This window comes from Ursus americanus, chromosome 23, assembly GCF_024610735.1.
Source record: "Ursus americanus isolate L20-20 chromosome 23, mUrsAme1.1.p, whole genome shotgun sequence".
Lineage (NCBI taxonomy): Eukaryota > Metazoa > Chordata > Mammalia > Carnivora > Ursidae > Ursus > Ursus americanus.
Window position 1 is genome coordinate 591,204 of NC_142149.1, and position 26,995 is coordinate 618,198.

At 48.2% G+C, this 26,995-nt stretch overlaps 1 protein-coding gene across 3 annotated transcripts in view; it reads right to left on the reverse strand.

Moving 5' to 3' along the window:
* FOXK2 (forkhead box K2) overlaps window positions 1-26,995 on the reverse strand; it is an 85,342-nt gene that overhangs the window by 21,272 nt on the left and 37,075 nt on the right. For all 3 annotated transcript variants that reach the window (XR_015721214.1, XM_087853965.1, XM_045774863.2), the window contains exons 2-8: window positions 21,613-21,807; window positions 18,461-18,608; window positions 16,044-16,190; window positions 10,547-10,740; window positions 9,571-9,746; window positions 8,259-8,555; window positions 7,671-7,880 (exon numbers count right to left, since the gene is read on the reverse strand). Coding sequence is in view for 2 of the 3 variants with exons in the window: in XM_087853965.1 (XP_087710091.1) it covers window positions 7,671-7,880; window positions 8,259-8,555; window positions 9,571-9,746; window positions 10,547-10,740; window positions 16,044-16,190; window positions 18,461-18,608; window positions 21,613-21,807 (1,367 nt within the window). In the remaining variant the exon portion in view is untranslated. The remainder of the gene's footprint in view (window positions 1-7,670; window positions 7,881-8,258; window positions 8,556-9,570; window positions 9,747-10,546; window positions 10,741-16,043; window positions 16,191-18,460; window positions 18,609-21,612; window positions 21,808-26,995) is intronic.

Sequence of the window (26,995 nt, forward strand, 5' to 3'; positions counted from 1 at the left end):
CAGCCTGCGGTGCCTGGAACAGCAGACCTTCTCAGGACTGTGCTTCGGGTTCATTTTATTTTTATTTATTTATTTAATTTTTTAAAAGATTTTATTTATTTATTCAACAGAGAGAGACAGCCAGCGAGAGAGGGAACACAAGCGGGGGGAGTGGGAGAGAAAGAAGCAGGCTCCTAGCGGAGGAGCCTGATGTGGGGCTCGATCCCATAACGCCGGGATCACGCCCTGAGCCGAAGGCAGACGCTTAACCGCTGTGCCACCCAGGCGCCCCTTCTGGTTCATTTTAAACAGGAAAATCAAGAAAAAACACAAAACGTGAAAAACAGGGCACTAATAGGCTGTGAAAAGACATGTGTTTACGGTGAGAGCTGAGCCCAGGAGGAGGGGCATGGTGTGTGCGACCTCGGGGGGCCAGCGTGCCCGACTCAAGTCCTGTGCCACCCTCAACACGCGTGCCCCGTGATACTGACTGCGGATCACAAACACATGTGAGTAGGTGTACACGGAGGGCCAAGTGCGTGAGGTCAGGTCTGGAAGTCGCACAGAGCAGCAGCCTCACACAGGGTGGGCACAACAGGTGCCTGGAGGCACAGCCCCCGGCATAGGGCAGCAGGGCTGAGTGCAACACCGCCCTCGGCAGGCGCCTCCCTGCAGACCAGCATGCGGAACACAGGGCAAAAGGCCACGCTGGTCAGGCAGGTCCATGCTAGCTCCAGAAGCAACATTGCAAGGGGCCCTTGGGGGAGGCAGGGCCGAACGGGACGAAGTCAACAGAGCACCACATGCAGGCACTAGGACACGCACATCTGCATCCCCACCAAACCTTCCACCTCCTCAAAACCTGGCAGGGCCAGACCCCTTGCACACGCGGGAGGACTGGAGGCCCTTTTCCGCAGGGAAAAAAGATGACAGCTGTGAGCATGATGGAGACACTTGAGGACGACAAGTGAAGTGTTGGTCCGGGACTTCTCCGTTAGGGTCACCGGAGAACACGGTCAGCAGTGAGGCGACCTTTCTTCTTGACACCCACTGCCCCCACCCCCCGACAGAAGCCGGGGGTAGCGGTCTCAGCACAGACCAACTGAGCACCTTTGGCCAGACCACTGCTCAGTGGGGGAAGAGAGGCTGAGGAATGGCCAGAACCACGTTTTATGGGAAGCAGGTCGAGCAGCCCCAGAAGCTGCCAGGAAGAGGGTCCATCACCACGCACTGGCCCAGGCCTGACTTCCATATTCACTCTCTGAGGCCAGCATTACTCTGACACCAAAGCAGATAAAAATACTACAAGTAAACTACAGACAACATGCCTGACAAATACTGACACAAATGTCCTCAACAAGACATGAGCAAACCAAATTCAACAGCATACTAAAAGGGTTATATATACACACCATGACCAAGTGGGATTTACTCCAGGGAAGCAAGGGTGGTTAAACATAAAACAAAAAACCAACCAATGCAACACACTGCATTAATAAAGGAAAAAAACCCATGATCATCTTAACACAGAAAAAGCATGTGACAGGGATACCTGGGTGGATCAGCTGGTTAAGCGTCCAAATTTTGGCTTAGGTCGTAATCTCGGGGTTGTGGGATTGAGCCCCATGTAGGGCTCCCTGCTCAGTGGAGAGTCCGCTTGAGATTTCTCTTTATCCCTCTGCCCCCCCGCCCGGCTTGTGTGTGCTCTCTCTCTCTCTCTCTCTCTCTCTCTCTCGAAGAAAGCATGTGACAGAATTCAACACCCTTTCATGATAAAGCTACTCAGCAAACCAGAAAGAAGGAAAACCACCTAATAAAGTCCGTAGATGACAACCCAGAGCTAACATCAGCCTCGATGGTAAAAGACGATGCTCTCCCCCTAAGGTCAGGAGGAGGACATGGATGCTTGCTTCTGCCACTGAGATTCAGCACCTTGCTGGAGTTCTAGCCCCAGCAATTAGGCAGCAAAAGGAAGTAAATGACATCTAAATGGAAAAGAAGTAAAACTCTCTCTCCTGGAGATGACATCATCTTTGTATGTAGAAAATCCTAGTAAATCCACATAAGAAAACCCCCTAACCCAAAAACGATTACAACTAATACATGAATTCAGCAAAGTTGCAGGGTACAATATCAACAGGCAAAAACTGGCTGTATTTCTATACAGTAGCAATGAACAACTTCAAAAGGAAATTAAGAAAACAATCCCAAAGGAATAAACCAGGAAGAAATTTAAGCAAGACTTTTACACTGAAAACTACAGAACATTACTGAAAGAAATTAAAGACCTAAACAAATGGAAATTCAATGTCCGTGCTCACAGACTGAGAGACGTGATATTCACACCGCACGACTGCCTGGAGCATAGGCTCAGTGCGTCCCTTTCAAAATCCCAAATCTTTTTTTGCAGAAATGGAAAACATGATCCTAAAATTTGCATGGAATTGCTAGGTATCCAGAACAGTCAAAACAATCTTGGAAAAAAAAAAAAAAAAAAAAAAGAACAAAGTTGGAGGACTCCTACTTCCCAATTTCAAAACTTCCTACAAAACTATAATCAAACTGTGGCTTTGGCATAATGGCAGACACGGAGATCAATGAAATAGAACTGAGAGAAACAAACTCGTATCAAGTGATTTTCTTTTTAAACAAACAAAAAAGATTTCATTTATTTATCTGACACAGAGAGAGAGAGAGAGAGCACAAGCAGGGGGAGTGGCAGGCAGAGGGAGAGGGTGAAGCAGGCTCCCCGCCGAGCAGAGAACCTGACACAGGGCCTGATGCCAGGACTGCAGGATCACAACCCAAGCTGAGGCAGATGCTTAACCAAATGAGCCACCCAGGCTCTCCAGTCAAGTGGTAAGGGTGACAAAACCATCCAGTGGGGAAAGCAGTCTCTTCAAATGGTGCTGGGACAACTGGGCATCCACATGCCAAAGAGTGAAGTTAGGCCCTACCTCACATAATATACAAAAACTAACTCAAAATGGACCAAAGACCTATACTTAAGAGCTGGAACTACATAGCTCTTAGTAGAAGAAAACAGGGTAAGTCGTCACGACCTCGGATGTGGCAACGGATTCTTAGGACACCCCAAAGCACAGGACACAAAAGGGAAAAGAGATAAATGAGACTACACAATCGAAACGGCTGCATCAGAGACACAATCAGGAAAGTGAAGAGACAAAACCACCGAATGGGAGAAAATATTTGCAAATCACATATCTGATTAGGACCTACGATCCAGAATATATAAAGAGCACCTATAACTCAACAACAACAAATGGGCAGAGGACTTACACAAGCATCTGTTTGAAGAAGACAAATAACCAAGCACATGAATAGATGCTCAACACCATTAGTCATGAGGGAAATGCAAATCAAAACCACTGATACCTGGGGCGCCTCAGTGGCTCGGTCAGTTGAGCCTCCGACTCTTGATTTCAGCTCAGGTCATGATCTGGGTTGTGGGATCGAGCCCTACCCTGAGCTCCATGCTCAGTGGGGCAATCTACTGGAGATTCTCCCTCTGCCCCCACCCCTCCCTGCCTTTTCCCTCTCGTAAAAAACCACTACCACCACCACACTGAAACCACTTTAAACCCAATAAGATGGACATGAGGGGGGAAGACCAGAAAATACCAAGCGATGTTCAGCACCTAGACAAATCGGAATCTCATACATCATTGGTGAGAATGCAAATGTAGCTGCTGTGGAAAACAGTTTGGCAGTTCCTCAATAAATTAAACACAGACTCGCCATATTAACAAGCAGTTCGACTCCTAGGTTTACAACCCCCAAAAGTGAAAACAAGGACCCAATGCATATACACGAATGTTCACGGCAGTACTATTCTCAAAAGCCAGCAGGTAGAAACAGTCCAAATGTCCATCAGCTGATGAATGAAGCAACAAAAATGGAAACATTCAGCCGTAAGGAAGAGCTGACCCAAGCTACAACATCAAGGAACCTCAAAACGTGATGCTGACAGAGACCAGATATAAAAGGCCACATATTTTATTTACAGGAAGTGTCCAGCGTAGTAAATCCACAGAGAGGGCAGACTATCGGCCACCAGGGTTTAGTAAGAGGGAAACAGGAAGGAACTGCTTACTGGGTATACAGCTTCCTTCCGAACTCGCTAGAGGTGAAGGTTTCAAAACACTGTGAATGTATATTTAATGCCACCGACTTGTACACTTTGCAGTGGTCAACTGTGTTATGTATATTTTATGATTATTTAAAAAAAAGAATAGATGATTGGAATCCTAAAGAGATACTAAGGTATAAAAGAATTATTGCTAATTTTGAAAACTACAATAAGGGCATGGTGCTTACACAGTACAAGGAAATTCTTTCAGAGATGCTGAAATATTAACAGATGAAATGACACTACGTCTGGATCTGGGTGGGGAACAGATGGGGGAGAATGGAACGAGATCGGCTGTGAGTTAATTTCCGGAATGTTTGACATTTTCCATAATAACAAGCTTAAAAGTAAAATATCAAAGCTGCTGATTTTCACAACTCATTAATAATAACAGGTACTGCTTTCCTTTCTCAAGAGTGACTTTCACGAGTAAAGGAAGTCACAGGCCATGCAGCACCCAAGCGACACCTGACACTGTGTAAGCAGAGCCATCTGCAGGTCACCCTCTTTGCCCAAGGATTCTTAAAGCTCATCTGCCACCTCTTCCCCTTTCTCAACAGCACCTCCTTCACCCACTCAGCAGGGCGCTGCCGCTAGGGAGCAGCGTGTCACGATGGAACGGGGAACAAAGGTTTGCTGAAGACACAGGTGCTATGATGTGGTATCATTACTGACTGGATAAAAAACCCTTTTCCAGGCCAGTGATTCCTAAGTAAAAGACTGCAACCAAATTAAAGAATCAATAAACATAATTTAAAATGGTTTTTGCTAAAAGATGACTAAAACTGGAAGGAGTTTCAATATTTTTTCCACCCTTCCTTCTTCTGAGAGGGAACAAGGGCCTTGGGGCTGACCCTGCGGTGATCGTCAATGATCATTGTGTGCTTTCTTTAAAGCTCCGAGATTAAGAAATTCATCTTTAATACAATTTTATTTTATAAGAATTATAGGGGCGCTTGGGTGGCTCAGGCGTTAGGCACCCGCCTTTGGCTCAGGTCATGGTCTCAGGGTCCTGGGATCGAGCCCCACATCGGGCTCCCTGCTCGACCAAGCCTGCTTCTCCCTCTCTCGCTCCCCATTTGTGTTTCCTCTCTGGCTGTGTCTCTCACTGTCAAATAAATAAAATCTTTAAAAAAAAGAATTATATTTTGGTTTTTTTTTTTTCAAGATTTATTTATTTGAGAGAGAGAGAGAGAGGAAGAGAGAATTTCAAGCAGACTCCATGCTGAGCATAGAGCCCGACATGGGGTCATGACCCTGAGATCACGACCTGAGCTGAAACCAAGAGTCTGACACTTAACTGACTGAGCCACCCAGGCGCCTCTGTATTTTTGGTTTTGATCAACTGGAGTAATAATTGATAACCCTTACAGTCACAGACAATCAAATCTTTAACATTTCTGCATTCTCTTGTTGCAGAGTAAAAAATGTGCTCAATAAACCCCATTCAAGCATAAAGTATTTGGCATTCGTGCAAGATCCATGAGTGACAAGCACAAGAGGGCCTGTCTGGATGTTGATACGTTCTGAGAGTGGGTATCGAATCAGGGCAGTATTCAGACCCAGTAGCACATTTAAGAGAATGGTGTAAAACTTTTTTTTTTTTTTAAACACCAATATTTTCAATAGTGGACAACTTAATCCTTTGCTTATTAAATTTGTAAAGAAAAATTTTAGATGCCAACTTACACATGTGAAAGGGATACACAGTTTTTCCAACTTCTTCCAGCAGACAGGTAGGTGGACCCTGACCTGCACCAGTGGTTTTCAGACAACCTGGAATGTGTTAGAAATGCACATTCTTGGGCCCCCAGGCCATATGTGCTGTCAGGGACTCTGAGAGGGAGTCCTTGAGGGATTCCGAGGGAGTCACCGGCCTGCATCACGGCTTCAGACCGAGCAGGACTTAAACCAGAAGAGGACCGACTATATACCTCCCAATGCCACCTGCTTCCAGCTGCACCCAGGACCCAACAGGTTTGCTGCATCAAGACCAGCCACAATGACAAACTTATTCAGAGAGAAAAGAGCAAGGCCCAAACGACTCTTAATATTTAGTAGACACAGAGCCTGAGAAGAAAGCATTTTAAATGGGTGACACTGCAAATTGCACTATCTGTCCACAGGCTGGCATGTGTTAGCTATTATATATATTTAAAAACAAAGAACTCTTAGGTGGTTAGTCTTCCCCAGAAAAGATTCCAGATCTTATTCTTCCATTGCATTTGGGGCGAGGCAGAGTGGGAATCTGAATCCCACGAGGTAAATGCTGCCAGTCTCCTCCGTTCCTTAACAGCTCAGTAAGGAGAGGGAGGTCAACACAACTAAGACTTCTGTTCCCTACCCTCTTTCAAAGGAACGGTCTGTGGGCACAGAGAGCTGCCTTCGGCCAGCAGCCTGACTCTACTACTTGAGGTCCTGCAGGCCACTGCTGAGTCCTGACGGACAGCAGGCACTCCACGCACCTGGGCAAGGAGCCACTGCTGAAACAGCAGCAGCAATAAGGACACTGAACTCCTTAGCTGACTTAACGGCCAGCAGGCCTCCCACCCTTCACCTTGCTCCACAAGCCCCAGCGAAAGGAGGTTCTCTGTGCCCTTATTTATTTATTTTTAAAAGATTTTATCTATTTGACAGAGAGAGAGATAGCCAGCGAGAGAGGGAACACAAGCAGGGGGAGTGGGAGAGGAAGAAGCAGGCTCCCAGCAGAGGAGCCTGATGTGAGGCTCGATCCCAGAACACCGGGATCACGTCCTGAGCTGAAGGCAGATGCTTAACGACTGTGCCCAGGCACCCCATCTGTGCCCTTATTTAAAATCCAAGCTCCCCTGGTCTGTCCTGTCTTCTCTATTCGTTGATGTCAGAACGTTCGTGAAGAGCTACGTGCACAAAGGAGCAGGGCTCTTGGCTTCTGTCAGACACACTCAGGCACACCTCGCACACGCCCAGGGGAGGGCACTGCCACTGGACAGATCTGCTGAGGCACCCCTCCCAGGGGGCACTTCAGCAGGTGGGTACCAGCACCCAAACCTCCTGTTACCTCTAGACCACACCCAGGTATCCACACACCGCAAGACAACAGTATTCCTCTATTTACAGAAACAGTCATCCTGCTCAAACGGCTCCTCCAGTGGGACCCCATGAGAGCTGACACCCACAACCACTCACCAGGTACCCTACAGCCCTTTGAGGTTTCCTATAGTTTAGGGATGCCTCGGTGGCTCAGTCGGTGAAGCATCTGCCTTCGGCTCAAGTCATGATCCCAGGGTCCTAGATCGAGTCCCACATCGGGCTCCCCGCTCAGAGGGGAGCCTGCTTCTCCCTCTGCCTGCTTGTGTGCGCTCACTCTCTCTCACACAAATAACATCTTAAAAGAAAAAAAAGTTTCCTATAGTTTAGAAATGCAAACATTTCGTCAGACAAAAATTTAAATTTTAACAGTCGGAACCAAAATATGGAACACTGCCACTCATAAAAAGGACAACAAAGGATCTTCGTTCTTGATATCCATACCCCATTACCTGTGGAGGACACTGCTTACCGTTGTTCACTGGGCCGTGGACGGCGGCAGGGATTGGCACCACGTGAGTCCCGTTTTGTGTTACAGTTTTTATTGGTAGCTGGTGCTGACCTAGAGGTGCCTGCTGCACTATGGTGACCGTCTGGACTGGGGCGGTCTGCGGCGTCTGAATGATCCGGCTAGCGGCACCCAGTGTGGCATGGCTAATCGCAGGAATAGGTTCCACTTTCACTGAAATGTAAAAAAAAGGCAAAGAAATGATACCAACGGATTATTACTGGAAAGCTTACAGAAGTCTCACCAGGTGGCCGGCAAACCTAAGACATTACATGATTAGAAAAGGGTCCAGAGGCGCCTGGGGGGCTCAGTCAGTTTAGTGTGTGCCTTCCGCTCCGGTCATATCTGGGTCCTGGGATCGAGCCCCACGTCGAGCTCTCTGCTCAGCAGGGAGCCTGCTTCTCCTGTCCCTCTGCCTCTCTCCCCACGCCCATGCTCGCTCTCTTTCTCTCTCAAATTAATTAATTAATTTAAAAAAGAAAAAAAGAGAAGAGGGGTCCAGATGAACAAGTCTGCTGGGCATCCGTGCGCAGGGCTGCTTCTGCCACTCACCCTTTACTTCTTTGTGATCTCCATTCTCTTGCGGCTCTGCCTGAGGAGGGGCCAGCACGGCCGCCTGAGTGACCACGGCCTGGCCGGCGACAGTGTACGTGCTCGCAGGGGCTAGGCCGGCCACGCTGGTGACAGACACGGCAGGGATCTGGTGGACGACGTGCACCGTCTGCACGACAGGCTGTTGCGAGGTTGAGGTGGTCACGGGAGCGGCGACTGTGTAGGTGACGGGCTTGATGGTCGGTGGCAGCTGCCGCTGCACGGCGATTAAAACGGGCTGACTAGACAGCGGCGAGCCTGGGGAGGACGAGGGAGCGGCGGTGAGGTGCAGTCACCCGCCTTCCTCCAACCATGTCCCAGAGCCGACCAAGTACAACCACCCACTCACAACACACGGACTAATGAGACAGGACGTGCCCCCTATCACCTTGTAACAGTGAAGTCACGCATGATAGGAGAAATGGGGTATTTTAATGGACATTATCTAATTCATTTATCTAACCACTAAAAATGCAATTCTTGCTCTGTTCAGACCTGTTACAACAGTTCTTTCCTCATGAAGAAGAAAATGTCGGCACAGTATATGGGAAGAAGCTGCCAACTGAGCCCCAAAGAGGCCACGCTCCCCCAGGATCAAAGTCTTCATCTTACGGTGGATGTGAGGGAACCGCAAGTCCAGACAGTTACAAGCTCTGCCAAGCAACCTCTGCTCCTTTTGGTTTGGGTGCAGAATAAAGGACGAGACACTCGGCTGACGGGGGCTACGCAAGGGTGACATGCTCCCAGCACGGTCAGGAATCCCACTGTATCAAAATGCACAGCTTGCCAACCAAACAGGAACCATAACAGAATTAGTTCGGACACATTTCCATGCTATGTTTTTTGTGTTGTTTTTGTTTTCTGTTTTTAATTCTCCAGGGCACACATCTTTATTCTGCACCGCGACTTTGTAATGAAATGCTCACCTATTCATTAAATGAACAGTTTCTGCTGCAAATCAATGTCTAGTTATTTCTTTGGGTGGGGGATTTTTTTCATAATTTTTGAACGATGAAGCAACTAAGAAACAAATTAATTCTAAATTATTTCAGGCATCTACACAAGCTATTTATGTAAAACAATGTTCACTGATTTTTTAAATTCTCACAGAGCTATTAGCTTCTCAGAGCTTACAGCATGCAGGTACCATGCAGAAAGTACCAGGTACAAAGGAGCCAAGGCCTCTGTTGTGTCCCCTCTGAGGAGCCTGGCGCCCCTGCCTTTCTGACCCACCCCTCGCCCACCACGCCTGCCCTGTCTCTGCACATCTCACCTGGTGCACTCTGGGCAAACCGTGCCTCCTGGATGACGGCCAGTTTGGGCTGTGAGGCACTGGGCTCGGGCTCCAGGGGGGCCGGTGAACCTTCCCTCGACAGGCTCTCGGGGGTCTGGGCACCACTGGAGTGAGCAGACAGCACTCCAGCGTGATTGGGAGAGGCTGGGGCACTTCTAGATTACCAAAAAGAAGACAGTGGGTTTTTACAGGTAAAGCACTCATAAAGCTGCCTTGTTTCAATAAAGTGCATTCGGAAAAAAGGGGTGTCCTCTGTCTTCTGCTGACTACGGCTCTGTAAGCCCTACTTTCTGTGTGAATGCCTGTGACCTGAGATGGATCCCCAGTGAGACTCACTCAGTTGTGACAGCCAGTGTGCCAGTACTGGGCCACCACAGCGCTGTGCTCAGCACAGGCTGCACTGCCGCGGAGCTGGACTGGCTGCCCTGTGGGAGCAGCTCCCGTCCACCGGCATCAGGAGCCAGCAGTGTGCAAGCAGGCAGGGGCTTAAGACTTATGTCACGGTCATTTCTTTTGTTTGTTTGTTTGTTTGTTTAAAAACAGAGTATCTATAAGCTAAAAATGTATAATTTGAAAATCAGGCAATTAATAACACTGTATAAGTCAATCTTGAATTTAAGCAGCTAAAATGCGGCTTTAAAGAGCTGTTCACATGCCAAGGAAAAGGAACACACACGGCTCATCAAACGCAATTACGTAATGAGTCCGATGAAGCCACAACGGCAACATGGGAACAGAGTTTAAAGAAAACTTCGTCAACAATCTAAGCTGTGTCAGACCCCTATTAAGAAAAAATCCATGGGTAGCATCCAACACTTTTCAAATCCCCACCCCAAACATTTAATCATAATGCATTTGGCAGTTCCTTCACTTGCAAAAGGAAAATTGACCAATACATGGAAGGTAAATTCACTGACCAGTAAGTGAGGTCTTTTTGTTTGTCTTTTTTCCTTACCTAGAGGAGAGCGGTCCCAGAGGGGTTCTAAAGCAAGGCACGCCCCTAGGCCGTCTTTTCCTAAAAGCCTGCTCTATTAATTTGCTTTCAGAGGCAGGATCTATCCTCCAGAATGAGCCTTTGCCTGGTTCTTCCTGGGAACGTGGTACTTTGATGAAATAACGATTCAGAGAGAGATTGTGGCGAATTGAATTCTATGAAACATAAAAAAATACGTAGAATTCATATATTTCTTTGCTGAGAAATCAAAATGTGCTCCAGTTTTAGTGCCCTGCAAAGTAGAAACCTAGCACTCAGCCTTGCAGAGGGCAGCACCGTGCTGGAAGGAGCCAGCCCTTCTCCCCCGAGTGAAGAAGGGGCTCAGGGTGTGAGAGGCTGACACACGGCTCTGGGAACAGAGTGGCAGGGTGGGCACCAGGGGCAAGGAGGGGACCTGGGGAACAAGGAAGGGTGGGAAATCGACACCACAGGGAAGGAGGCAATTTCCAACAGGAAAAATGTCAACTTCCATCTTTTTTCCAGGTAGGAAACCAAGGATTATCACTGTCATCATCTGACCTTTCCTTCGGGCCTCTCCCTGCTTAAGAGACGAACAGAGCCAAAATAAGCCAACCCTTTAAAATACTTTTTGAGCACAGAATTAGCTTACAGGAATCTGTCACAGCCGTCTGAAATGAATTAATCCAGTATCACGTATTCAGCAAACCAGCAAAGGAGAAAAAGGAGCTAAAGGTTGGGAAGTAGTATGGACACCATCTTCCAGTAACAAGAGCACTTTCCAAAATGCTTCCATATATGTTTTTTAAATTTGATCCACAAAATAATCTTGTGAGGCACATACAGAAAATTTCTCTCTCAACCCCTACTCTATTCTTTCTGTTACAAAAAGCTTGGCTCGCAGTTTACAGACGATTTCCGGAAAGCTCCCCATTGCAACCTGAACGGCTTTTGGCAGCACACCTGATCCTGAGCCTCCAAAAGGTCAGGGACAGCGGGAGGAAAGTCATGTATCCACTTCAGTTCGTGTGCTTACATTAACGTTTAAATTTAAAATTTTAAAAACTACTAAAGTTTCAAAGGGGTGGCAAACTCACAGTAAAATTCCGGGCTATTCAAAAATCACTTCTAAATTCCCCCAATTAACCTTCTAACAGAACTGTTAGCCACAGCCTGAAACACCCAACTGCTGGAGGTGGCTCAAAAATCAAAATGTATCAAATTCTACTTGACAGCCCATCTCGGGGACAGTTCAAGGGCCTCACCAGTCACGGGCTGTGACGAACACCACGCAAGTCTGTGGAAGCCAGGCACCTCGCCGGCAACACGACGGTGCACGCTACACTGTGTCTGTGTTTTGTGAAATTGTTTATAAATAAATGCATTCCGTGAGATTTAGAATATTTTAATAACCAGATACTTACTATTATGTTTTATCACAGAGTTTAGCTAATTACCAAAATACCTTTCTATCAATTCCTCTGGAAAATCGAATTGTTCCTGGGGCCTCCACCAGAGAAAGAAGACAATCCTTCTCTAAATACACACAGACCTTTCTGTGCTTGGAGGAGAAAGAAGGTGAACTCCAAGGCTGTGGGTTGAGAAAAGCAGAGCCAGACCATGACGCTACAGGGCCCTCCACCTGCGAACAAGACAATCCTTAGACGACTGCCCAGTGAGGGTCAAGAGGTCCTCAGAAGTGACCACCAAGCCGCAGTGAAGAGCATGGGAGGTGAGGAGCCCCGGCGTGAAGGCTGTTAATACTGTATTGTGCGTGTTGCTATGAGGAAAAAGGGAAGTGAGCACAGGAGGAGTCTGGAGGCAGGAAGTGCCACTCCAGGGGACTGGGGCACTAGTATTTCTTCCCCCTGGTAAAGGAGAACAGGACCAGGGGCCGCGGTTCCACGGCCCTGGCAACTGCACCCAAGTTCCTAGAGGAAGGAGTTGGTATATTTACTGTCCTGAAAATGGGACAGAACCTACCAGGCACCATCACAACAGGGTCTAACCTCCTCTCCACTCGCAACGAGCCTAGAGAACAAAGAGCCAGCAAGACTAGAAAATATGAGTAAGTAGTAAGAGATACCTAATGCAGACACAGAATAAAGTAACTGTTTCTAAGGTAATTTAAGGCCTTTGTAATTTGCACACTGACTCGGACTCTAATAATTCAGAAATTATTATATGCAGAGAAAAGGCAGCTTATCATTCTTTAAAACGAACTACGAAGAAAAGGATCTACAATACTGAGCACATTCTCTTCCCCCCAAATCCTCCCCTAATCAAGGCTGCTACACAGAACCCGCCCTCCCTGAGTGCCAGCCCCTCCTCCCTGCTATCCCCTCAGCTGACCCAGACCCGGGGGAAAGGTGCAAAGCTGGTCACCGTCCTCCATGAGCACCTCCAGCACTCCTGCCTAGACCCTAGTTTCTGCCTGTCTGTCCCAATCACACCAAGTGCTCTACTAAGGACTCGTAAAGAAACTGATTGGAAGGGAACATGTCAAGTGCCTTTCAGAAGGAGAGTTCAATGTACAGAATGAGGTAAGTCCGAGAACTCCCTCTATTTGAAGAAACCAACTCTGGTCCTTTCAGAGACCCAGAGGCCCGAAATTAAAACTTCTGGTCATAACAAATACCTCAACTCTGGGCTGGGCAAAATTATAATTATAAATCATAAGAGAACATTCTGGCATAAATATGCAACCAAAGGAAAGAAATATGCCACCTTTCCAGACACAGTCACATCTTGTTTTATCCTAGAGTTTCCTCTAGACCAATCAAAAACCTTTGCCATGGGGAGACAAAGCAAAATACTAAAAGTAAGCCTCAAAGGTAGCGGTGGACTTCCGTTAGGTCCTCAGAACAGGAATGGTGGGAGTGCCAACACATGTCTCTTAGGAACTGATGCAGAGTGCGGGGCTCAAGCTCACCAGGTCCCATGCTCCCTGCACAGCCACCTCCCTCACCCCACAGGGGAGGGCAGGAGACAGTCTGAAAACCCACATTTTCTTTTTAAAAAAACTTTTAAAAATATTTATTGATTTTAGGGAGACCGAGCAAGCATGAGCTGGGGGGGGGGGGGAAGACCCCAAGCAGATGCCCCACTGAGCAGGGAGTCTGACACAAGGCCTGATTCCACGACCCCCAAGATCATGACCTGAGCCGAAATCGATCAAGAGTTGGACACTTAGCCAAGTGAGCCACCCAGGAGCCCCCGGAAACCCACATTTTAAAAATGGACTGTTTTAGGTGATAGTCTCCCCCTACTCTCTATGCAAAGAAAATCTAGCAAAGAAAGCAGATCTGGCTCATAATTTTATGAAACAAGGATGCAAAATGGAAAGGCTCTTTTGTTTTAAGCCAAGAGTGAGGAAAAGGGAACAAGGTCTCATGCATATAGAGACTCTAAGGGTGGTCACTTTGGGAAGGGCACTCAGAGAATTCTCATGACAGAAAAAGGACACATGTGGGTCAGTACAGGGGACAGCGAAGGACCTCTGAGGACAGACACAAATTGAGTGCATGTCCATTAATTAAAGGGGGGAGTGCAGCATGAAATCCCTTTCCTGATAAAATGCTGGAGCCAGGAGGTGTGAAATGTCCCAGGAGCGGCCTGACACAGGCAAGAAGCGCAGAGTCACCCTTATGGACCTTGATCTAGACAGAAAAGAAGATGTTTCAGTAAAAACATTAATGACAACTGAACAGAGAGGGTGCCTGCCTTGCAGCGGCTGTGTTTGCTCTCTCTGCTCTCAGTACGCTACGAAGTCACTTCCAGCGGCCAGGAGCAATCGGTGCGCGTGGGGACCACACCTGACCCGACAATTCCCCAGAAGACTGAAGCCAGGAGGGGCCCACCCCTGAGAGCTGGCCTTTGTCCTTCGGCCAGAAAACCACATGATGCTTGGAAGCAGTTCTCGCATAAATGGATGTCAGGAAACACAGGGAAAGAGATCATTCTAAGCCTGGCCAGGTTTTTCAGAAATACTCCCATTAAGCCCAGCTAACCGGTGTTTCCAATCACCAGAACTCTACACACAGTGAGCTGTACCTTTGAAACCCTAGCACACCCCTGACAGGCACCCTGAGACCTCACCTGCCCACACATAGGGAGCTCTGTTCCACATGCAGTCACCAGACACGGACACAGATTATCATCTGGCTCTGTTTCTTTTGTTTTACATTTTCTCTGAAGCACAGCCACGCTGTTCTAGATTAAAATATCGTCAGTATCACCAGGGTTTCTTGTCCAATGTGCTGAGAGACCTGCAGGTAGCCGGATCTGAAAGTGCTCTCCAAATCCAGCATTCTCCTCCCTGCCAACTAAGAAATGCCACTAGCTGTGCACAGGGAGGCAGGCAGGGTACAGATGCCTCAGGCCAGGGAGGCTGGTTCTTATTTTGTACCTTCCACAATCGAAGACCTTCACATGACTAAAGACCCCTTACAAAGGAAATGTTCAGGTTTTGGCTGGTGGACTATTTTTTATTATAACATGCTTATACGTCTACAGGAGGAAGAAAAAAGTTTTTGCCCCTCATTAAACAGAAAATGGTTCCCCCCACCCCCACCACTAGGTTATGGTTAGGGTTCAGCAGACACATTTCTCAAAGGATCATTTACTCACTAAGCCCGAAAGACTGTTGCCATTCCTTGTGACTTAATGAATTCAAGAACTGTAAACGTATGTTTCTTCTTTTATTATGCTTTTAATATTCTGTATTTCAGATCTGCCTTTCCCATACTGCCTGAATTAGAGAGGTCCTACTGTACATCCAGTAAGCAGACACACAGAACACAGACACACAGAAGAAAAAGAAATTACAGTGTCAAAGTTTAAAAATTAAATTAAAAAGCTGAACAAGGAAATAAGCACTGATTTTTCAGAGAGTCCTCTGAGGAGGCTCAGGTTCCAGATACCCCAGGAATGATCTGAAAGCAGAGGCACACAAGCAGGTGGGCTCCCCAATTTACACAGAGCAGCACCACATTTATCTGTTTATGTACGGCCCGATGGGAGACCTTCTGAAGAAAGCGTTCCTTGATAAAACAGTCTGAAAACCATCTCTGTGGTAGACTTCGAGAAGCTAGGTACGCCAGCAGATGCAGATAAGGAAGACAGAAGAAAGCCTAAGTGAAGGATGGGCTGGGTTTTTAACTTTCCTTTACTTCAGACACAGGAAGTTAACTGCAATGGTTGAAGGGAAACCTTTCAAATAATCCATGCCTTTCCCATCCATGGGGACAGTGACCCTAAAAACCACAGGCTGAGGCCTGCTTCTAGAACCACTATTCCTTTGGCTCTGCGCAGAGGCCAGAGAGCGGGGACAGTGGCTCCAACACTTTCTCCTCCTGAGCAAAAGAGGGTCTCCCTCGCCTCACTCTACCTCTGCCCCGTGCCCCAGGTACGGAAAGCAGCTCAAGTGTCCTTTCAGTTGTCAATCAGCATCTACTGACATGTCACAGAAACACTTCATAACAAACCGAAACAGATTTACCTGCCAGCCCTTGTCCGCTGTCCTGTAGTACGGGTAATTTTTAGTGATGTGAGTATAAATTCCATTTAGAGTAAGTTGCTTATCAGGAGCCATCGTAATTGCTTGTACGATTAATTGTGCATAGGAATAAGGTGGCTTTGAATCATCCTGTATTTAAGTGAAAAAAAGAGAAATTATTGAAGTTATCAAAAATTAAGTGTTCCTGGGAAAACGCTTAGTTTTCCTTACTATGAAGATATCTGATTGAAAAGCATTTGGAAAGTTTACAGAAAGCAAATGGAAAAGTGTACAAGCAGTGTAAAAACGAATATTAAAACCACATAAGGAGAAATGCCACACAGCAAAACCAAAAAACATAAAGAAACGAAAAAAGCTACTTGACCTCAGTAGAGTCCAGGGCAACACACGTTGCCAGAGGCCCGTCACATGGATCTAGCAATCAAGTGAAGGGTCAGGATGGCGACGCGGGGGGAGGGAACTGCCACTCCCTCCCAGGCCCTGGTGGACCCTCAAGCACACGAAAGCCAAGGTGACAACCACTCGGAACCACCCGTCCCATCAACTGAGAAGCTCCTCACGCTAGGAAATCCCATACAGAGGGGGGCACCATATGCCACATGCTGGGCTCCGACCCTGGGGTCTCAGGCACTTGGGCGGGTGCTGTTCTAGTGTGCAGGGCTGCTGCGCATACGGCAGAACACGGACATCCCTGCTTCCAGTGCACTCCAGGTCACAAGTAGCTCCTTGTCACCGTAACAACTCAGAACGCCACATACACATGCATAATATGCCCACTGGGGAGAGGGTACACCCCTGGTTGTGAAGTGGAAAATGTACGAATCAACTTAAATGAACCAGAAGGCATAATAGTGAATGCAAACGGGAAGCTGCAAAAGAATATATTCAAGACAATACTCATTACATGAGGCTTAAAAATGAGCAATTTAGACATTTTTAGGGATAAACACAAAAGGAGTCAAAGAAGAGACAAGCAAGGACTGACTGACAGACGAGGCAGGAAGACAGACCTGCCAGGGAGAGGAACATGGGCTTCAACTGCCCAGGCCATGCTCCGTTCTGACAGCCAGCGGTGGGGACATGTTCTACACAGAAAGACGGAATCATCTGCAACCCCAGCACCCCACCTTTAAATGGCTAGTATTTCCTGAGCACTTAGGCTGGGCGCTGCCCCATCTACCCTGAGTGGACACACTCTGAGTTACACGAAAGGTCCAGGCAGACCGGCACCGCTGGAGACCACACCAGGCGCCAGGGAGAGAGCATGAAGCCCTCTTCACTTCCCTGCGCTTAGGCCATTTGGTGTGCTTCCTTTATTCTAGATGAAAAATGTAACATGGATATACTTTTTATATATATAACACTTTTTATAAAGTGAATGTCAGTACAACCAACACTAGGTCGAGAGAACACAGCCCACCTTCCAGAAGCTTCCATATGCCCTGAGCCCACAGCCTCTACCTCCCAAAGAGGCCACCATTACTCCTAACATTCTATAGTAATCATAATCTTGTTTTATCATCTCAGAGTGCATCCCGGAAAAAAGACAATTTAGTTCTGACTGATTTTAAAAAGGCAAATGGACAAAATGGAATCCTACAGGGGGCGCCTCTTTGTGCCCACCTCCCCTGCTCAGCACACCTTGTACAGGAGGCTCCTGACTGCAGCAGACAGGCGGGGCATGGCTACGGCGCATGCATCCCACGGCCGTGCAGTTTGTACTGCAAATATGTCACACTGCACACATATGTAAATAAAATAATACATGCACTGCTTTATGTCTCTCACTCAGCATTATGCCAAGGACACTTCCACATCGGCAGCTATGTTGCACGATACTCCCCTGCTTGTTCGTTCTTCTCTTACGGGGCATTTAGGCTGCTTTCAATTTTCTATTTTATATAACCTTATGTTTGAGATTTTTGGCATTTCCTTTAGACACAGTCCTAGAAGGGGCATTACTGGGTCAAAGGATAAAAACATGCAGGGTCACAGCGTGGACCATCCCAAAAAGGTGCGTTCTGCGCACACATGCATTCAGACACAAGTGCATGCACAATCGTCCGCATCTGTGAGAGGACGAAACCTCAGGAACAGTTTCCCGGGACACAGTGCACATCACCTTGTGAGGACCACGGGCTTCTCTTATCCTCCACCAGCTCAGCTCTCAGCAGCTGGGCCCACAGATGCCACCGGGGAGCACCCAGTGCTGAATGACTAAAAGAATTCAAGACCCCACCCCAAGAACAAGGGACGGGCCCCACAACCAGCCACACATCCACTCTGATGTGAATCTCAAAGGCCCTAATCGGGATGTTCATAGACCTACAGACCACAAAGTGAGGACAGCTGGCTGTGTGACGGCCCCGGGTTCTGTTTCAAGGCTATAAAACATTTACCTTTGGGCTGTCTCCACCAGAAGCTTCCTTTTCATTTTCTGGCTGCGAGTTGTCGGCCATTAAATTGAGGTCAGCTGGTATCACACGGCCCATTTTGTACCCCGAAGACCCTGCTCCCCGGGGGCTGGATGGGCAGGAGTTTGCAGCACTGTGGACGGGAAAAGGTCACTGCTATCAGTTTATTATAGAACATACCTCGCACTGTGCTTCCATGACCCATTCTGATTTCAAGTATAAAATAGAAGCATATCAGCATTTCCTACGGAACATGGCCTCATTAGTTCTCTGTGAAGTTTAGGATTACTCCAGGAGATACATGGAACAGATATCTGCTTCACATGTGTTATTTTACATAATCAGAAAACAAACTCTCAAAGGGGGTAGTGGTCCACCTGTTTCACCAGTGAGGAAACTGGTGGTTCTGGAACTTACCAAGGTTCTGGAAGCTCAGCATGGTTCTGGAACTTACCAAGGACACAGAACCGTATGTGATGGCCCCAGGGCTCCAGCCTGGCAGATGGACACAGAGCACATACTCCACTGACTCCCTTCCCACCAAGGACATGGCCTCCAGCTATACCAGAAAGGTCAGGGACAGTGTGGAGAGAGAGGAAGGCAGCCAGGCCAAGCACAGGAAGCAGAGAGAGGGGATGAGGCTGCGGACATGAACTCAGGTGGCATCAAGCCATGGAGCACATGAGTCAGGTCAGTTGGACACAACACACCCTAAACACAGAAAGAGGAACCTATTTTTTTCAAATTATTTATTTATTTACTTATTTATTTATTTTTAAAGTAAACTCTACCCCCAACATGGGGCTGGAACACACGACCCCAAGATCAAGAGTTGCATATTCTATCGGCTGAGCCAGCGGGGCACCCAAGGAACCCATTTTTAAAACATGTGTGCTTTTTTTCACCAGGCAGGACTGGGGTGCTGCTTCCTAATCTCGGTGGTAACTGAAGGTCATCCACACTCATCTGTGGTGATTCCCCAAACTCCACATTTGAGCACCTGTTCCCTGTTCTATGCAGGACCAGACTTTAAAAAGAGAATGAGCCATGGAAGCGGAAGGACACCAAGGTAAGACAGTCTAAGAAATCCATCAAGTCCCACAACAGTATGCGCGGTTAGATCAGAGCTGGGTTTGGTGGGGGAAAGACAAGTACTGAAAATACATAGAAAATTTCTGGAAAATATACCTGAGACAGGAGTTACCTCCAAAAACCTGAGTGGAAAGTGGAGCAGGAGGAGAGGAAGGGGAGGGGGCGACACGCTCTTGGCCTGGCATGCTCTGCAGCAGGACGGGTCGCTCTGCCGTGAACACACACCAACAGGACACGCACCAACAGTGTGTGTTCACTCACTGGCCGGGTGTTTACCTCAGGCCAGAACAACTCTCAAAGCTCTAGGGAGAGAAGCAGCAGGACTGCATGGAACGTACACTTCTCTGTCTTAAAGACCAGCTAACGTGGAAGAAGTGCTGACGTGGGGAAGGTGGGTGGCCCGACAGGGCTGGATGCTGGGTCTGGAAAAGGCAAGTCTGCTCCACCCATAAGCTGTCCACAGCCGGGCTCCCAGGCTGCTAATCTTGCCCAGTGAGGGGACTACACGGGCCAACGCTGGCCACAGTGTGAGGGACTGGGGCGTGAGGAGGGAGAGCAAGGAAAACAAGAGGAAGACAGAGCAGAGGGTGAGGAGAGGCTGGCCCGGCGTCCACACCACGTGTCTCGTGAGCTGGTGTGCCGCTTCCGAGGCTGCCGCACCCGCCATGGGCTGGTCTCCCACTGCGTACACAGGGCTTGCTCCTCTTCCTCTGTGGATTCCACGTGCTTCCACAGTGCTGAACAAAGATCTGGTCACAGAGTTGCTGACGGCTGCCTCTCCACTGACACAGTGGTCATTTGGTCGACATACCACATGTGGACAAACTCAACCAAGTGGGAGACAAAGAGGCAGCTTCCCCAGCACAGCAGCCACAGGAGGAGGCAGAGGAGGGAGGGCCTGATGCCAAGAGCCACTGCCACGCAAAACACCAGGCCTGGGGCCGCAGGAGCCGCAGCCAGTCCACTCACCACTCCCTCCGCTTACGAATAAACCCAATACGGATTCCCTTCCAGAAGGCCTACTGCTGATGCTTGTTTTTAAGATTAGAAATAGAAGTGTTTGGCTGAAATGTGTAAGCCAGAGTCCCCAGTTCTCCGTGTGCCCTCCCTGGCTCTGCCACATGCAGCAACAGCCTGGACAGACCAGACGAACCCCACCCGCCGCCCAGCCGTGCCCTGGACAGACCTGGATGGCAGGAGCCTGATCAAGAGAGCAGCACGGTGTTCATTCTGCACCTCCATCTCCATCACTCACAGCTAAGATCACTAGTCCTCTCTTCTGTGAGCCGACAGAACTTAGAAGCCTGACACATCTGAGCTCCGCCCGCCTCACAGCAGAGCTCCACTTCAACCACACGCGGCAATCTAACCTGCTCAAAGCACACGCATCTGCAGGATCCCATGGCTGTTCTTGACCTGACTCTCAGCTAGTGCCCTCTGAGAGCTCAGCACAACCTGACCATTGTCCTCCGGGTTCTGGGTTCTGCACCTAGAGTGTGCCCCGAAGCCGCTGACCTCTGCTCCCTGAAGCACCCAGTCTCTCTTAGGACATCATGATGAACACAAGTTTGTCGCTTCACTGTGGTCAAACTCATCGATCCAAAGTACAAGTCATCAGAATTTCCATGAAATTGCAGCAAACTAAAAAAACTCAAGATGCAAATGAAAATGTATCTCAGAGTTTAGGCCAAAAAGGCAAATCACCTGCCCCTTCAACTTACACTCAAGTACAGAGACTCCATAAGTGAAGACTAGGAACATTTGGGAACTGTGTTTCACACGCAGGAAACCGGGAGCAAAGGGTGTTCGAAAACTGAATGGGATGTGAAGCACCCTCACACCTCCCTCTCTGTGTTGTGTCCACCCCGGGAAGGGAGCAGTGCTGCTGTGTGCTCCTGCCCGTTACTGTGACTTATGATGGCTTCTGCAAGTCCCAAGGCAGGAGGTGAGGCATGAAATTGGGATGCGGTCATGGACATCTCAGCAGGCACACCCCTGCAACCCGACCCTGTGGTGACCCCTGCCCTCCACATGAGCTGCTGTACCTGATGGTTCCCGTCGGGGAGGGGAGGGGACTGATGAGGTGGGCCATGGTGTCTGGAATGTTGATGGTCAGGGGCGAGATGTGGGCCTGCACAGGCTTCACCGGGGACTCGGGAGCCTCCTGCTTCTCCCTCTTCTCACTGGACAGGGCAGTGAACGTGATCTTGATGTTTGTGCTCGGGAACCTGAACGTGCACCTGAAAGAGAAAAGCCAACTGTCAGCACCTGTCTGCCAGGATGGAGGGTGGGCGTCCCACCTACAACAGGACACAGAGCCCAAGTGTCCCCAGATGCCACTGGAGCTTCATCTGGTGTGCAAAAGCCATCGAGAAGCTCACTTCAAGCTCACCCCATGTGTTACGATTCGCTTAATGAATGAAAGAACAAAAAGGCATTTCATGACTTTAAAACACTAGTAAATAAATACGTTCTTTAGACCAGCCAAATGTAAGTAGAAAAAAGACTCAAACATGACTTAGTCTGCATTATTCCTTTTAAAATAAATATGCAAGTCTACCTGGGTCATTAAGCAATGTAATTTGTGGCTATTTCCTAATTAAGAAAGAAAAATCATTCCTTCTGAAGAATCCTATCACCTTTTTTACTGAGCAAACAAGAGCCAGAGATATTAAATTTCAGGGGAAAAGGTTTACAATTCAATACTCTGGTTCACTTTAATATAGCCTCCCTGACATAAATGAAGTATATTTACTTAAAAAAAAAAAAAAAGTAACGCAAGCCAAACATCTTTAAAAAATAAAATTTAAAGATAGCCCCAGAGACTCCTGGTCTCTGCCTGACCTCACATTCAGTTAAGTGGCACCTGACCTGTGTGCACATACATGGCCAGACAACCAGCTGATGGTACTCAGCTGGCCTCTGTTACGTGCATCCCAGGGCACCTGTGTTGGTGGTCAGCTCTGCCTGCCATGGAAAGATCCAGCATGTGCATGGAAGGTGGAGGTCCCTCCCACTTCTGGTGGCATTCTCAAGGTAATTCTTCCCACCGTTCTCATTGAGGGCTAGAGAGGATGCCACTTGGCAGGGTTTTGACCCTTGCTGCCTGGTTTCCTCCCCCTACATTCCTTCCTTCGAAACGCACTGACATCAGATTGCCTGCCCCTTCACTTCCCTCATGAGGCATACCAGTCAGTCCTGCAGCCTCAGTGGACAAAGCAGAACCTGAGTGAATGCCTCCTTCCTGGCATCCAGCGCCTACACCCTTCCCTGTTCCTACCTCTTGGGGCTCCTTTTCAATCCACACTGGACTCTTCTTTACATCCCCATGTCTAAAGCCCCAGACCAAGACTCCAGCATCTGCGCTTCTCCGTTCACATTTACTGCCTGGACAAGCTCAGCCAGGCCCATGACCTTCACCTTCACACACTCCCAAATGACTCCAAAATCCACATTTCCTACACTCTGGACCTAATCTCTCACCACCTTCCTGATGCCTCCCTCTGTACTCACACTGGGCACCTCTAATAAGACTTCACACCAGCTCCTCCCCAGAGCTCCCCTTGGCAGTGAATGGCATCACCCAGCTGCTCAGGCCAGAAACGCAGGATTCACCCAGCCTACCTGCTAAGCCATTAGCTCCCACCTCAGAACACACCCATCATCAGAACTGAAAATATCTGCTCTACCAGAACCCTTAAGACACTAAAAAAACAGGCCGCCTTTTCGCCTTGTTCACCTTCTAGGAGAAAATTTTTACAAATCACATATCGGCAAAGAACTCATATCTAGTCTATAAAGGAGTATCTAAAGGTAATTGTAAGAAAACAAACAATCCACTTAGAAAATGGGCAAAAAAACTAAAGAAACAAACACAAAAACAAAAAACACTTCACCAAAGATACATAGGTGGCAAATAGGCACAAAGAGATGTTCACCCTCACCAGCCATTAGGGCAGGGCGACTCAAAACTGCCCCAAGATACCACTCCACACCTACTGGAGCGGGCAAAACGTACAAGACTGACAACACCAAGTGATGGCGAGGATGAGAAGGAAGAGGTCTCTCCTACGTGGCTGGTGGGAAGGTAAAAAAGTGCAGCCTTCTGGGAAATCAGCCTGGCAGTTTCTCTTAAAGCCACACATGTGTACCAGAGGATGAGGACCAAGCAACTGCATTCCTGGGCATGCATCCAGGGGAAACAAACACATGCACACAGAAACCTGCACAGGAATGCTCACGGCAGCTTTCTCTGGAACGGTCAAAGACGGGAAACTACTCCAAGGTCCTCCGACGGAAACAAACCATGGTTCATCCACATCACGAAACACCACTCGGCAACAAAATGGAATGAGCTACTGGTACAGCACCCACTGCACAGGGCGCCGTACTGAGTGAAAAAGCCAGCCCCCAGAAGTTTTATCCTCCATAATTCTATTTACGTAACATTTTCTTTTTCTTTTTTTTCTTTTAAGATTTTATTTTTTTGAGACAGAGCAAGAGCAAGTGCAAAAAATGGGGAGCGGGGGCAGAGGGAGAAGCAGGCTCCCCGCTGAGCAGGGAGCCCGATACAGGGCTCAATCCCAGGACCCTGGGATCATGACCTGAGCCGAAGGCAGACGCTTAACCCACTGAGCCACCCGGGCGCCCCTAGGTAACATTTTCAAAATGACAAAATCACAGACTTGGAGAACAGCCAAGTGGTGGCTAGGGGCTGGGGGAGGGAGGAGCGTGCAGCCCCAAAGAGGCAGCACCAGGGGGTCCTCTGTGTGCCGGATCTACCATCTGCTTCTCAGTCATAATACCATTAAGACAAACCTACACGGGTGACGACATGTCACACAATAAGGCACACCAGAATATCAATGCATGCAAACATTAGGGGGAAAACCCATGTATCGACAGCCCCAAACACTAGAAACCATACCACTCCCCGACCCCCCAGTCTGCTCCGGTGTGGTGATTCTCAGCTCCCAGGGACACTGGGCAGGGCATGGACAGTCCCATCACAGAGAAGAAATGCCCTGGGCACGCCCCTCACCTGCTGCTCACCTCTCCTGCCCGGCCCTTCTCTTGGGTTCCTGCCTTAGTCTGTGTGCACCCAGTAGCTACAGCTGAGCTGCACGCAGGGTTCAAAGACACAAGAAGGCCAGAGGGAAAGGCAGCCTCCTCCCTCCTGCCCTCAGGGACTACCCCTCCCCCCCCCCCGTCCTTCCTCCACTTCCAGATCCCCAGAGGTTCCTACCCAACTGAGTCAGACCCCATGTCCCCTGCCTTTCATCCCTTCCTGCCCTCCCTTGCTGCAGAAGGTTCCCTCCCACACCTCATCCACCTATCCAAGAGCCTTCCCTAACTGCCCTGCCCCTCACTATGGCCTTCGGGACTCTATGTTACAACCACAATGGCTTGTTGTCATCTCAATACGAGGCAAGCTCCATGAGAGCAAAGCCCTTCCCTGCTGGGTTCACTGCTATAACCCAGAGCTTAGAAGAATCCCTGGTATATATGAAGCAGACCCTCAGTCTACACTTGTGGAATTAAAAAGTGCCCAGCTTCATATATTAAAAAGATAATTAAAATAAGCAGATCACATGACTAAAACAAACGAGAAAACTACAGTTAAACACCTTGCGACTGCCTCTTTATCGCTTGTATGAGATCTGAATCAACTCTAGGCTTAGAGAAGAAGGTGACAAGACCCCACTGGCCACTAAATTTTTAGCAAAACATATGACAACCATGGAAGGGTAAGTTTTCCTCCTTTTTCTCCCATACGTACCTGAGCCCCTGTCCTCAGACAAATCATCACCCCCACATCACCAGGAAGGCCAGGCTGTTCGAACAAGCTCCGCCATCCAGTGTGCAGGCCTCCAATCTGGTAGGGCGCTTACCTCTCTGTGGCTCAGTTTTCTCACTCATAAAACAGAGATGGCAGCATCTCCGTCTTCAAGTGTCTTGGTGATTAATTCAGATAATAATTAGCAAACACTCATGTTTATTAAGATGAAAAAAACTACCTTCAGCCCCACTTCAAGACATCAACACTTACTTTTCCTACAGACAGTATCGTCTACCTTGCTGTCTGTCCCACCGCCACCCTGAGAACTTACAGAAGGCCAGCCTCAAGCAGGGCAATAGCACACACACCTGCCTGTCCTGCGAGGGGCGCAGAAGCAACAGGACACTGCGCACAACTCCAACAGGGGAACTCCAGAAAAGCAAGCTCTTCCCTCCCCCACAGGGCATAATACGTGTCTCCCAGCGTTTATTTCTGCTTTTCACAAAATAAGACCACACCCTCCACACTGGTCCTCAGCTTGTACTTTTCCAGAGTGTCACCCACGGCATCCGTGCACACAGAAACGGCTGAGTGCTGCCATAGGAACAGAACACTGCCCCATCAAGGACCTCCTTCCTTTGTATCTGAGTCCCAAGGTTTCCAATTAAAGGCAATGATTGACAGTGTCCCCTGATTGTCTCCCTGGCACAGGTGCTGTCAGGAAACCTCAAACTCCAAGTGCACACAGGGTATCGAAATTGAGGAGCTGTCAGGCCACCTGCTGATAGCCTCTGATGCACAGCGTGTGAGACTTCCATCCTGGCCACCACTGGACACTACTGCCACCAACCCCACCCCACTGACAGGTGAAAACGGTGAAATCTTGCTGCTTTCACCTAGGAGGAAACCTCTTCTCTTACATGTAGGAGCCTTGAAACACACTTAAAAACCACCTAGACATCCTGGTAACTTTTTATTTATAAATCTGGGTTCTGATTACATGGGTGAGTTTCTGTGAAAATTCATCAAGTTACACATGTATGATACATGTGCTTTTCTGTACAAACAGTACACTTCAACAGAGAGGGTTATCATTTTAAAAAGCCATCTGTGGGGCACCGGGATGGTGCAGTCAGTTGAGCGTCTGACTTTTGATTTCGACTCAGGTCGTGATCTTTGGGGTTGTGGGATAGAGCCCCACATAGGGTTCTGCGCTCAGCATGGAGTCTCCTTCAGATTTTCTCTCCTTCTCCCTCCCACTCACTCTCTCTCAAGTAAATAAAATCTTAAATTAAAAAAAAAAAAAAAAAAAGGCCTGGGTGGCTCAGTCGGTTATGTGTCCGACTCTCAATTTCAGCTCAGGTCATGATCTCCGGTTCACGGGACAGAGCCCCACATCAGGCCTTGTGCTTAGCGGGGAGTCTGCTTCAGATTCTCTCTCCCTCTGCCCCCACCCCCGGCTCACGCGTGCTTTCTCTCTCTCAAATGAATAGATAAATCCTAAAAAAAAAAAAAAAAAAAAGCAAAATGCTGATAACGTGCTAAGGGGTTCACAGTGCTGTTTTCTATACTTCTGTGCTAACAATGGCCTATTTTTTTTTTTTTAAGATTTTATTTATTTATTCGACAGAGATAGAGACAGCCAGCGA